Source organism: Plasmodium brasilianum, chromosome 12, assembly GCF_023973825.1.
Source record: "Plasmodium brasilianum strain Bolivian I chromosome 12, whole genome shotgun sequence".
NCBI classification, from domain to species: Eukaryota; Apicomplexa; class Aconoidasida; order Haemosporida; family Plasmodiidae; genus Plasmodium; species Plasmodium brasilianum.
Window position 1 is genome coordinate 2539384 of NC_090125.1, and position 14741 is coordinate 2554124.

A 14741-nucleotide genomic window follows, 5' to 3' on the forward strand; every position below is an offset into this window, starting at 1 on the left:
TACATGTATATGTATGTATATATTTTACTCATATATTGTTGTTAAGATAAATTTGAAACTGATTTTGATATATACTTTATTATTTTTTTTATTTTTGTTTTACTTTTGGTGAGTAACGCTTTTATTATTTTCCTTCCCCCTCTTAGATATATTTCTTTTTATTTATCAAGATTTGCCTAGTTTTTATACTCACTTTTGCCCTTTTTTCTTAACGAAAATTTGCTGACCGTTTAAGGTTGACATTAAAGCAAGCATTTTTGCAAAAACTACCAAGAAAAAAAAAAATATATACATAAATTAAAATGTCATAAAAATGGATAATTCAAATTTTAGTAATTCGTCTTCTGTAAATATGTCGTACTTTTTAAACAATGGCAATATGAACATAGACAAAAATATTAATAATGCAAATATGATTAACAATGATGGAAGTGGAAGTAATAACTGTGTACCCTTTGTAAATAACGGACAAAGCCAGAATAACGATAGTTTTAGTAATATAAATAAAAATGAAGCTTCCATTGACATATTAGTTAATCAGATGGAAAGTTCCTTTTCCATAAGTACAAACATAATAAAGAATGTAAGTAATTTGCTTGAGAGTACAAAAATAGAGGATAAAATAAAAGGTATTCGATTAGTATATGCTTCATTACATTATAAATATAGGAATAACACAGATTATAAAAAGAACTTGTTAAATAGAGGTTGTGTTATGTTAAATACACAAGAGAAAAATGATGGAGATCAATTAGATACCGAAGGAAATAATGGTAATAATAATAATAATACGAATGAACAGCATAATAATGATAATAATAATAGTAATAATAATTACAATAATTTTTTCCCAAATAATTACCATAGTGACAATATAGGATTTTTTTCAAACAAAAATGATCCTAGGAATGGATTAAATAATAATAGTAATAACAATGCTAATAATAGCAGTAGTAACAATAGTAGTAGTATGTTAAATAAATTTTCAGTAAATAATCAGATAAATTTAAAGGTATTAAATTCTATGATTTTTACAAATTATAAAAGTATATCTAATGTGGACGAATATTTTGATTTGTTAGATAAATGCTTAACAAGGGAAAATGTTATTGATATTAATTTAAGTGACATATTTGAAATGAAAATAATAAACATCATTAAAGCGTTACTGTACAATTACATATTCCATAATGATGAAATTATTGTAGAGGCATTGACATTATTAATTATAATTTTTGGTTGCTGTGGTTCAAACGAAAAAATCAAACAGGATGTAGTAGATGAATTATACACATGTGCTATATACATGTTAAAAAATATCTGTCAAAAATCCTGTGAAAAAGTGTACACACCTTTAATTGTACAACTTATCATAGCATTATTTAGAACTATACTAATATACGATATAGCAAAATTAAAAAATGATTTGATAGATAATAAAGGAATAGTAGAAGTGTTATTAAAAGCTGTAGAGAACATTCCTAATTTAAATGGAGTTCGTGTATGCTACACTTTGGTAGTATATGGTTTAAAAATGTTTTATGTTTCCACATGTCAAATATATGAAAAATCATTTTTAAGAGAACTTGAGGTAATTACAAATTATTTATCTACTTGTATAAAAATGAATGACGAACGAGTTTTATTTTTAACAAGTTCCACTTGTATAACTATTTGTGAAAATCAAATAGGAATTGATGTTTTACTCAAAACAGATATACTACATAATGCTGTAATATTATGCGAGTCGTCTAATCCTGATTTAGCCTTCGAAGCTTTATCAATTATATCGAAAATAGCCTATGCTGCTAATCATCAGCAAATTTGTATACTCATATCATGTAATGTTATAAAGGCTTTGAAAAAGATTTTGAATAATACCAGAATCAAACCAGGAGCTAGAGCAAGGGCATGTAATGCTTTAGGAAATATTGGTTGTGAAACTGCTTCAGAAGTAGAGTTGTTAATAAAAAATGATGTATTTCCTTTATTAGTTGATATTTTTCAAACAGATAATGATTTTAATACCAAAATTGAAGCAGCTTATGCTGTTTGTGCATGTTTGTCAAAAGCTAACCAAAAACAGGTTGGTTATATTATTTCCTGTACGGCCACAACAAATAGATTAGGGCAAAATATATGTATGCAACTAATTGCAGACATGTTGGAATTAGTTAGTGAATCAGATCCAATGAATAATGGAAGTGTTAAATTGTGTAAAAGTATATTAAGAGGTCTGGAAAACATTTTAGATAAAGGGGATGATGAAACAAGGGATTTATCTCTTTGGGAAAATCCTTATGTATTTATGTTTAAAGAAGTTCAAGGAGACATTAAACTCTTACAAATGCAGTTTTTCCCAGAATATTATGTAGTTAACAAGACATACGATATTTTGGCGAAATATTTCTCTTTGACGTCAACATGGAACAACAGAAAATGATGCAAAATTGTATTTTTTGGTGTTATTTTATTAATTTTTTTATTCTTTTTTTATTTTTTATTTGTAGCTATTTTTTACCATTTATTCTTCACTCTGCATTTTTTTTTCATTTTTTATTCCACACACTTCCTCACATTAATATATTCCTTTTCAATTATCCCATTACATTTTATTATTGTTTATGTATGTAAAACTTTGCATATAAGAACGTATATAACAATGATACAGTATTGCTTATATAACAATACATACTTTCATGTGTGTACACAAATGTTTGTTTATTCAAGGGGATTACTGAAAAATGTGCCAAGTGAAAAGAATATATAGAACACTTATGTATAACAAATAGTCTATGAAGGACAGCATGTATATATATATATATATATATGGAATTACCTTTAATTATTTCACCATTTTTTTAAATTTTTTACAAGTTCATTTTTTTGGGGTAGTTATAATAATTAAAGCTAACAAGCAAAATGGAATAAAATAAAACGTCAACATAAATTAACAGCAGTTTCGTTAAAAAAACAGGAGGAGGGTGTTTATATATCTAAGCATTCATATTATAAGCGCTAAAGGAAATTCTCTTCGCGTTTCATTTTTTGTGAAAATTTCACTCTATTAATAAGCACTCTACTAAAAATGAGTTTATACTCAGATGAAACGTGAAAAGGAATAAACAGCAAAATAATTTTTCTTCAAAAATGGATCACCTTTTTTTTTATTCCAACAGAATATTACGGTGCGCAATTTTTAGTGAATCATATGTTCATTCCATTTTTATACCGTTTTTATACCATTTTTATTCAACTTTTACTACATTTTTTTACCATTTTTATTCAACTTATACTCCATTTTTTTACCATTTTTATTCCACTTTTAATCCGTTTTTTTTTTTTTTTTTTTCTTTATACTAGATGTGCCGATTAGCACGCTTTAGTGATGCACATACTATTTTTGGAATATGAGTTCACACTCTTTTTTACATTTGCTTCTTCCTCTTTTGTTCATTTTAATTTTATTATTTTGTTCCTTTTTTTTTTTTTTTTTATGGAGGAAAACTTTCGCAAAACGTGTAGGTAATATTAAGAACATGTGTACATGCAAATATTTCTAATAATTTTTAACTTGATATGTACAAAATTTTCCTCCTGACGTTAAAGTAAAGGAAAAGTGAATATATTCCATTTCGGAAAATATAAAAATAAGAGATTATGAAAGATTTTTAAAAGATAAATGGTTTAACAATAGGAAAAGACCCCATCACAAACGCAAGTTTGTACGTGCGCAAGTAGATATATACATACATATTCTCATATAAACACACACATATGCATGTAGATAAAACACTTATTCGAAAGATTACTCAAAAATATTGACTCTGAAAAGGGAAAAATTCGTTTGCTTGTAGAATAGTAACGCAGAATAAGCTAAGTGGGAATTCAAATTATATATATATTACTACTGAGCTTTAAAATATGCCCAAAAATTTAAATTTATTTGGAAAATATTTAAGAAGACTTGGGAAAAGTCATAAAAAAGGTTTTAAAAAAAAACAAGTAATTCATCCTATTCCTGTTAAGGCATATGGTAGAGTACCATCAGCAGCTTCACAAACAGGATTATATCACGATGAAGATTATAATTATTATACTAAAGTATCTTACTCTTTAAAAAAAACAAGAATAAAAGTAAAACCAAATGTATTTAAGAAGCATATTGTTAGTAATATTTTAAATACAATAATACCAAATGTTCGTATTACAACTAGCGCATTACATGCTATGGATGATGCAGGAGGGTTTGATAATTATATATTAAAAACACCTCCAGAAGAACTTCGATCAAATTTTGGGGAGAAGCTACGAAATGTTATGTATTTTTATTTGTCCCATCCAGATGTTAAATTATTTTCCTTGCCTTGGAAAGTTTTTATGAATAAATATCAACAGAGTGATTATTATTATGCAGTATATCAACATTTAAGAAAAAAAAGAATATATGAACTTTATCAAAAGAAAGAATCAGGTAAATACTCCCCTTACTATTTACCTGATGATAAATGTCTGCATCCACAGAGGCAAGAATTCCCCTTAAATACACAAATTCAAAATTTAAATTTATGGTATAACAAAAATAAAATACTAAAAAAGGCTTTTATTCAAAAATTAAAAGAAGCAAAATCATTTGATCAAGCTTACACAGATCATCACTTTTTGGATAGCTACAGAAAAGGTAGAGGAAGGGGAGGTGGTGGAAAACATGGAAGAACACCAAGAAAGAGATCAAAAACGTATAAATACTTTGAAATTAGGCCTTATTAGATATATATCGGAAGGGAGAAATCAAGCGGATGAGTGTTCATGGTAGTGCGTGAAATTCAAATGTACATATAAGTGCAGGTGTATACATATACACATATATGCATGCATTTGTGTATATTCGTTCTAAAGTATATGCGTGGGGAACAACTAAATTGTTACTCGGATGAACATGATGCTTAATGAAAACTCTTCATTAAATGCAAGAATAGGCGAATTCTATGGACACATGGAGAATTCATTCGAACTTAAGCCTAATGGTACGTTACATTTATCCGTAAATTATGAAGCATCATAAAATACAGTTTTAACATTTTTACATTTTTGTATTTTGGCATTTTTGCATTTGATCCTTTTTATTTTTGCTCATTTTTAATTTGAACTGTTTTGTGTAATTGTGCATTTCTGAATTTGCGCATTTGTAATTTTTTTTTATTTTTGCGAAAATAAATTTACAATCATTTGAGAACTCAAAAGAGAAGTTCTCCATTTAACACTAAATATGCGTGAAAAAAGATATAAAATGTTAAACTAAAATAATAATTATCCTATGGGGCATAAAGGAAAAACATATATGATAGCATAATACAGTGATGCTTAGATCATTTATACAGGGGCAGAAATACACCCACACCCACACATACATACATACACACACACATACATACATACATACATACATACACACACACATACTTACATACATACATACATACATACATACATATATATAAACGAATTAACATGGTTTCTTGTTATTCAAAAATTCATCAAATCATCTGCGTACGAAATGGGAGTGGATAATTCACTTGTTTTTTTTTTTTTCCTAATTTTCATAGGTGACATTCCAGGTATAAAATCAGAATTCGAGTCATCATAATTCTCCTCAAAATAATTTATTTTATCTTTTTTTTCTGATATAATAGATATATCATCATTATCCTTATCAGTTATATTATTTAGAGAGCTATTTAAAGAATGATCTCCTGAATTTTTTGGAGATATATTTAATGATTTATTTATTATATGTTTATTATTAATATTATCATCTTGTTCTGTTTTCGTAATTACATGCATCTTTGTTAATTTTTGTGACCTTACAGGTTTAGGACTGGAATCTATTTCATAAACAGTTTTATCCTTTTTATGTCGCACATCTTTATCATCATAATTCATTTCTTCAATTAGTTTTATATTATCGTCATCTTCATTTAAGCTTATAAAGTTACTTAAGGTAGAATTGGATGGGGATTTTTCATATTCAAACAAATCCTTTTTATTATCACTATCATCTTCGTCATTGATTCCATTTGTTCCTTTTTTGTTGTGATCGCCTTCTCCTCTTTTACTTTTCCCATTCTGCAAATTTTCTCCTTGTTCCCTATTATCCCTATTGTCTTCCTTGTCGTCATCCATGTAGTCTTCTTCCTTGTCCTCCTTCGCATCGTCATCGTCTGTACCTTCATTAACAAGTTCTGTCTTAACCCTACGAATATCTTCATCTTCATTTGCACCGTCATTCTCACCGCTATTTATATTCATGTTGTTTCCCTGCTCAATTCTATCACTTTGAATAAATTTATCCTGTTTGTCACCTCCTGCAGAATTCATGTAATTTTTAGAGACCATAACCCTCTGATCTTGTATGATGTTATTTGTTACTACCTTATCAGTTTGCAAATTTTTATTAAGGCCTTGGGAACTTCTCCTAGTTTTAATAGATGGTTCTGCCGAAAAATTATTTACATTGTTGGTAATATTTTTACTTAAATTCATATGTATACTTTCATTTAAATTCATATAAGAATTTTCATAATTGGAATCTCTAAACTCTTCATTTAATTTTCTTTTTTTACAAATTATTAGTAGCATATGTTCGAAAATACTATTTTCAAATTTTATCTGTGTATTATTAGAAGCATTATATGACTCAATTAGATTTAGAATTTGTTTCTTCAAATAACTATGTTGATATTCGGATAGATTTAATTTCTGCGCATAGGGCAATATATACTTTATGAAAGAATTTTGGTTTTTTAAATTCAATGCACAATTAACACAAGAATGAATAAATTTACACAATGGCAATTTTTGTTTGTCTACTATTTTAACTCCTAAACGACTAGCTATAGATGTACTAAATAGTAACAAATCCTTTTCTTCTAATGCATTATTAATATAGGCTGTATATAAACCAATTAATGCACATAATAATACTTCGTAAAAAATATCGATACTATACTTCTTTAATTTATTATGAAAATTTAAAGCGATAGAAGATAACCCTTTATTTTTCACATTAAGATGTATTAATAATAATACTCCTAAGCAACTATTAAAAATATTGATATTATTACAATTTAAAATAAATTGGGCTATAATTAAAGTCATATGCATATACTGCATTTCTAAAATTTTGGAATTAGTACTTAATTCGTCCTTATTATATATTTTACACATATCAGCAATATATGTATATGTGTTTATTGGGAAAAATACACTTACATCTATAGACAAAAAGGAATTAACAAAATTGTAGTTGTCATTGTTTATATTTTCCACATTTTTGAACAATTCAGTCACAAAATTGAAAAGCACATTGTCTTCTTTGTATACATATCTAGAGACGCTTTTGTACTTGTTTAGTTCATCATTGATGTCGAGATAATTTTTTTTAAGTCTTTCCAAATACTCCAAATTTTCCAATTTTTCCGATTCTTCCGAATTTGGACAATTCTCCATATTTTTTATATTTTCCAAATTCCCATCATTTTCCACATTTTCCAAACAGCCCAAATCGCAAAAGCTAGTGGTCCTGTCCATTCCGTCTATATTTTGATCCTCTTTCCCCTTATCAGTCATATTTAGAAACAGTTCTAATGTCTTATACCTTTTTAAATCATCCATTGAATATAGAAGCACATTTTCTAGTTGAGCAATATTCATTAAAGTTAAAAAGGACCCATACTTTAATACTGTATTATTTGAAGCTTTAATTAAAAATATGAGTACGTCATTGAAATCGTCTCTTAATGTTATAATATTATTATATATATAATTTAACTCTAGGAATAGATTTTTCAATAGGCCTTTTTTCTTCCCATTAAGATTATGCAAATTTTTTAAATCGTCTACATCTATATTACCACTACTCCTATTGCTATTGTTACCATTATTATTGGTAGTTCTTCCCTTTTCAGCTCCACCTGTTTCCCCCTTATTTGCATCGCTCGCCCAGTTTATATTATTTCCTGAATGGGCCTCATTCTTAATGTCCGTCGAATTTGATACATTATTATTTCCATCTCCTTTATTGTTGTAATTTTTTAAAAAGAAATTAAATAAATAATTAAAAAAATACCTTTTCTTGCATAAATGATAAATATAATTTTCATATATAATATATATTTGATCAATACACAATAAGAGCAACCTAGATGAGGGAGTACATGGAAGAGTATCCCCCCCTTCATAGTAATATATAGAATTAATTTTAGCTTTTATTATATATAAGCATAAATGTATTATTATATTTGCATACATACAAGCATCTGAATTGTAATATAAGTTATTAATGCTTTGTATATATGGAAAACTCTCATTCTTATTAATTGTACTAGTTTTATTGCTTATTTTTTGACCACACATTATCACATTTTCATTATTTCCACTTTTTCCCTTGGTATTATTGCTGCTCTTCTTTTTCTTTGTCCATTTTTCCTTATTATTTCTTTGATTATTGAAAGTTAAATCTTCGTTCTCCTCCTCGTCATATTCGTCCCCATGGACATCTGACTCTTCAGTATAATCTTCATTCTTATCATCATCTACTTCCCGTTCGTCTTGTTCGCTATCATTTTGTAAGAAATGTTGATCATAGTACACCATCGCATTTTCATCAAAGATATCATTGAGATAAATGTTATCCTTAAAAATCGATTGACATTTTTCATTAACAATAAACTTAAAATAATCTTCTTCGATAACTTTTTTAATGCTCTTATCTATTTTTTTTATATCGTTTTTCTTTCTTTCTACATAATTAGATAAGTCCCTATTTATATAATTAAAACATAAGGTATATATATGAACCAAATTGGTAATGTTTGCAGTTAAATCATTTTCAATCAAGTTGACTACATTTTTATCCTTATGCACTAAATTTTCATTAATAATAATAACCTTGTTTTTTTTATTTTGTATATATTCTTCTTCTTCATTACAGTCAATTTCAGCATTATAATTCTTACGATAATATAAAAATGCATCAAGGAAATTATTAAAATAGGAGTAATATAAATCAAAAAATAAATCACTTGATAATTTATTATTACTTTTTAAAAATTCATCATTTAAAGATAAAAATAGAGATATCATATTCATAGTATATTTGGATGAATAATAAGGCAACTTAAAATTTTTCAACAAATAAAATAAATATTCATACGTTTCTTTTAAATATGTAAAAACGTTATTAATAAAAAACGTTATGTTACTGTCAATATCATTTTTAAAATATTCCATAATTGTACAGGATAAGTTATATATATTGTTTTTTTCTTCACATTTGTAAATATGTTTACATTCATGTAGTGCCACTTTTAATATTTTGAAAACTAGTAACAAATGCTCTTGATTTGTTTGATGTAGTTTTATAAGTAATTTGCTATTTTTTATTATATGAAATGTGTACATGATCAATTTTTTTATTTTATTTGTGTCATGGCTTAGTTTTGTGTTCACCATATTTTTATCCGAAATACCACTCACACTCGATGAAGAAATTTTCTTGTTCTTATTTTTTTCTAATTCATTTATGTCCTTTTGAAAATTTCGATACGACGATTCACAGATATGTAGCAGACATTTCCGTAAATTGTAATTTGCTCTCGATTTGTTAATGTGTCTATTGGCTCCTTCCTCTTTGCTACTACCATCACCGCTAACCCTATCGCTGTCTGTGTCTCTACCACTCTTGGAGTTGCTTTCACTTCCAGTAATACTACTTCCATCCCCCTTAGTTTTATCTTTTAATTTTTTTGTGTTATCTTTTTGGACGTTTCCCTTTTTGTTTTTGTCTTTGTTACTTTTAGCATGATCCCCCTCCATCCGATATATCCCTTGGCCGCTTCCATTTTTTGCACCCATATCTCTGATGTCTTGATTGGAGTTATTCAAATACACACAGGCAATATCATCTTCACATAACAGTTCAATTATTGTTTCAATATTATTTATGGAATCTAGTTTCTCCCTAATACCAGTAATAAATTTATCAATTACTGTATACAATTTGACATTTTCATTATAATTTGTTAGATAGTCAAAATAATGCACAAAATGTTTAACTGTCGGAATATTCTTATTTAAATATTTGGTTATATATATTATATTATATCTATCTATTTCGTTATTTGTCTCGTTCTGTTCTACATCGAAGTAGTTATTATTTTTTTTTTTATCATTTTGTTTAACTTTGTTTTTTATTCGAGATTCATATATTAAGGAGGTTATTATTTTTGATATTTTATTGTTATTATTAAACCATATTAAATTGCTAACAATTTTTTTTTCCCTTTTGGATAGTATATTCACGATACCCGAGGTCGATGGATTTACATTATTATGATTGTCATATACTATAGCTAAATTGTTATTCTCAACCCTATCAGAACAAGATGAGGTATTATTATTTTCCCCGTCGAATTCATATTCCGACGACGAATCCACTTGGTTCCTGTCTTTTTTATTGCCACTATTGTTACTATTATTATTGATATTCTTATATTTGGCACGCTTCCTAAAACTTAGAAATTCATTTTTTTTAATTTTCATTTTACTCATTTGTAATATCAATTCAAATGTTTTTATTCTAACATTATAATCATTGTCAAAAATAAAATTTAGTAATTTTTTTTTGCACATGTATATCAGTTCAACAACTTTGAAATTTTTATTTGTACTAGTATTGTAAAGATTACATAAATAAGTTAAAACATCCAGGGAGAATATTTTAACTCTGTTCTCCTTATCATGCAATACCCATATTAATAATTTTGTAAATTTTCTATTCGTAAAATAAGTCGTTAATACTTGTAAATAATAATGTAAATATTCCAACGTTATGAGTCGGATATCTACAAACACATCTCTTATTTTATTTTTATAAAGAATATTGTACGTACACAGAAGAAAATTATTTAATATGGTTAAATTTTTTCTGTCATCATTTATATTATTAATTAATTGAGTAATAATTAAATTTCGATCCATGATAGCACACAATTCCTCATTATTCCTGTTTTTATTACACTGAATAAGCTCCTCAATATCTATACCTTTTTTAGCAGTAATTGTAGTGGTATTGGTAATACTAGTACTACTCCTACTTCTTTCTACTGTTCGACTGTTATCTCCTCTGTTAATTTTCGTCGATTTGTTATTTGTTCTTTCCCTGGAATATTCTGCTAATAATTGCTTTCTTGATTGTTTTTCATGATTGTTAATATAATTTATTTTTTTGCATAACCCCAGTAATATGGAAAAACTAGCAAGTGAAGAGGCGAATCTAATTTTTCTATATTTGCTTACACTTAGGGAAAACACCCATATACATATATATAGTACTTCATATATATAATTTTCATCAAAATGATAAGAAAAATCAGAAAAAAAATTTGTGAATGCTTTATATGATTTATTATTCTCATTCTTACTCTTTATTAATACATCATTATCTAAATCAGTGGTTAGGTATTGCTCTAATTTTTCACATTTAAAAGTACACACCTTTTCAAAACTGTTTTCATCTTTAATTATTTCATCAATATTTGAAATTTTGATACAAGACTTTGCTGTTGATGGTGTTATTAATTCTTTCATAGCTGTGTCTTTTGACGCATTATTATTAGTACTACATGTGCTAGTATTATTATTTCCATTGTTTAATAATGAATTATCCGTGTTGTTAGTAGAAATTTCCTCATACAAATATACCTGTTTATCTATATAATCGATTATGTCAGTTGTCCAAGTAAGCGCTTCATTACCTGAACATTCAGCTAAAAAATTTAAAAAGAAAGCCGATATCTTAACCTTTTCATTTTGTTCTCTATTAAATAAGTTGTAATATATTTCTTCAATTATTTCATGTAAATGTTTTGGCCCTTTTTTAATTTTTTCATATAAATTAAAATCTTCGAAATTTTTAGGAGAGTTCATATCGTTGTGCTTACGTCCCATATTATTAGCAATGGTAGTATTAAATGATTTGTTGTTCTTTTTTAATTTTTTCTTAGGTCTTATGCTTTCGTTTGAGTATTCATCATCACTCTCGCTTGAATCCTCGCTATTACTTGATTCAACATATACGCTTTTTCTTTTTTTTAATTTTATTTCTGTCATATTATTACGTCCATTATTAGTTGATATTCTTTTATTTCTATCGAATTTGCTGCTTTTTTTAAATATATCAAAATCATCATCATCAATACCTTTATTTAGTCTTTCTAGGTAACTATTGTTTCTAAAACTATGTTTTTTACTAGTTATTAAATTGCCAAAATTCTCATCAGATAAATGTTCCCCGCTCTGGGTTTCGCTTTCGCACGCAACTATGCTCCTTCGTTTGTTGTGCAGTTCATCATTATTATCAGTGCTTCTGTTCTTGTTATTATTGCTGTTTCTGTTCTTATTCCTATTACTGCTTTTATTCTTGTTATTATTTTTGATTCTATTCTTATTACTATTACTACTACTATTTTTATTATTGCTACTTCTATTTTTATTATTATTGCTACCATCTTTTCTTTTCCTCCTGAAGTCAACCGATGAGTCATCATAAACCTCATCATCATTATCATCCTCTTTCGCATTCCTGTCTACAGTGTAGTCACTGTCGTCTGTTAAATTGTTTTCATCAGCGCTTGTTACAGGTTCGTCCAAATAGTTAATATTGTTATTCTTTCTTTTATCCTTCTTTTCATTTGTTAAATCATCATCACTTGTATTTTCGATTAACTCATAATTTGAATTTTTATTCTGATAAACATTTTGACTTATTCTAGTTGACCTTCTCAAAATTATCTTACTCTCCATTTTGTGAACACCTTTTCAAAGCTTTAAAAGGAATGTTGAAATCATACAAGGAAATACACAAGTAGGCAGTGCGCTCATGAATATATATACATGTACATATATACATACATATATACATACATATATACGTACATATATACATACATATATACATAATTATATACATGCTTATATACATGCGTATATACATACTTATATACGGACTTATATACGGAGTTTTACATTTACAAATTTGTTTATTTATTTATGAACAGTGAAAAAAGTTTATTCGTTCAAGAAATTTTTTTGACTCACTGATGGTTCACTTAATAAAGCTATTAAAATGTTTAACATTCCTCTTTTGTGCTACTATTTTAATTCTTGTATATATTTTTCTTTTTTACAGAATAATAATTTTGATAAATTATTTTGCGTTTATTGGCTTTCTTATATTTATCATTCAAGTTTATTATGCACATATGCATTTGTTTTTTCCGTATACTGCATATGCAAGAGGATCTTGGGCGATCAAAAAACAAAAAAAAAAGGCAAAAAAAAATTTTAAAAGAAATATTGAGCTACATTCTAGAGTATAATAAAAACATTGAAATATCTGGTTACTTATTTTTTTCGCAACGTAAAAAAAAAAAAAAAAAAAAAATTAATTTTACACTTTTATGTATAAATGAAAAAAATTGTGTGAGATAGTCTGAAATATCGAAAAGTGTAAACTAACACATAAAATAATATAATTTAATGATATTATTAATAATTATAAAGTCTATTATTCTTAAGCTTACGTTATTATAAAATAGGAATATTAATGACGAACACATTTGTATATATATTTTTAAAGTAGTATTCAAAGAAAAAAGTTGTTAATTCTTCAAAAAAAGAGGATTAAGGAAAAATAATTATTTAATCATAATTTAAAATTGGCTGAACACTTCTGTTGTCTGTTTTATGATTATTACATTTGTTTTCACATGCAGTATTTTGCGTTATAATTTGAATTAATTTGATTCGGTTTAGTTTTTCTTTTTCTTTTTCTTTTTCTTTTTTTTTTTTTTTTTTTAGGGGATACTGTATTTATAAACAATTTAAGCCAAGGATAATTTTGTTACATAATAAAATAATATACATCTTTTAATGTTACACGTTCATTTATTTTTATTTTTTAATTAAACATTGTGGTAACATTCTTTAGGTTCAAACAGCTACATGTGTATATACATTTGTTAGATGTACAATTTTAAAAGAATTTAAAAAAAAAAAAAAAAAAAATTTCAGTTACATGCATATAATAAATGCTTATGCATACTCATGCGCAAAGTCTTTCAAACTTACAAACGTCCTTTTTTTTATAAAATTACTGCACGTAAAACATTGTTACACGTAAAACATTGTTACACGTAAAACATTATTACATGTAAAACGTGATAACACGTAAAACAAAGTCATATTTAATAATATATAAAAATTCCCATAAGTACTTTAAAAGTTCTAAAAACGTGAAATATGCATTTTTATGTACTTCGTAACTTTAAAGGGAAAATAAAAAATAAAAAAAAAGACAGTAACAAAAAAAAAAAAAATAAAATAATAAAATAAAAAAAATATGTAAAAGATTAATTTTTGCTCGTCTACTCAATAAAAAAAAAAAAAATTATTTAATTCTTTCTATTAAAATATGACTTTAAAAGATTCAATTTTTTAATTGTAAATAAATTAAGGTTAAAACCCTTTACCACGCAAGCTAATGAATTTTAAAAATATTTATTGTTAGCTTGTTGAGAAAAGTATAAAGTAATTTACAATCTACACATTTGTCTTATACATATACACGTTCTTTATCCACTCAATGTTTTATTTTGTCGAAAAACAAATAGAGAGAGCAG

General features: G+C 26.3%; 3 protein-coding genes across 3 annotated transcripts; 2 read left to right on the top strand and 1 right to left on the bottom strand.

The window, feature by feature from the left end:
• Positions 1-313: 313 nt before the first annotated feature.
• On the top strand, positions 314-2443 carry MKS88_004520 (uncharacterized protein; the record flags this gene model as incomplete). Its single annotated transcript, XM_067217702.1, has 1 exon — positions 314-2443. The coding sequence occupies one exon, from the start codon at positions 314-316 to the stop codon at positions 2441-2443; it is 2130 nt and encodes a 709-aa protein (XP_067072104.1).
• Positions 2444-3924: 1481 nt separating this feature from the next.
• On the top strand, positions 3925-4770 carry MKS88_004521 (ribosomal protein L28; the record flags this gene model as incomplete). The annotated part of the gene is made up of 1 exon (XM_067217703.1): positions 3925-4770. One exon carries the CDS (start codon positions 3925-3927, stop codon positions 4768-4770), a length of 846 nt encoding a protein of 281 aa, XP_067072105.1.
• A 756-nt stretch (positions 4771-5526) lies between these two features.
• Positions 5527-12864, bottom strand: MKS88_004522 (STAG domain-containing protein; the record flags this gene model as incomplete). The annotated part of the gene is made up of 1 exon (XM_067217704.1): positions 5527-12864. The coding sequence occupies one exon, from the start codon at positions 12862-12864 to the stop codon at positions 5527-5529; it is 7338 nt and encodes a 2445-aa protein (XP_067072106.1).
• Positions 12865-14741: the final 1877 nt, after the last annotated feature.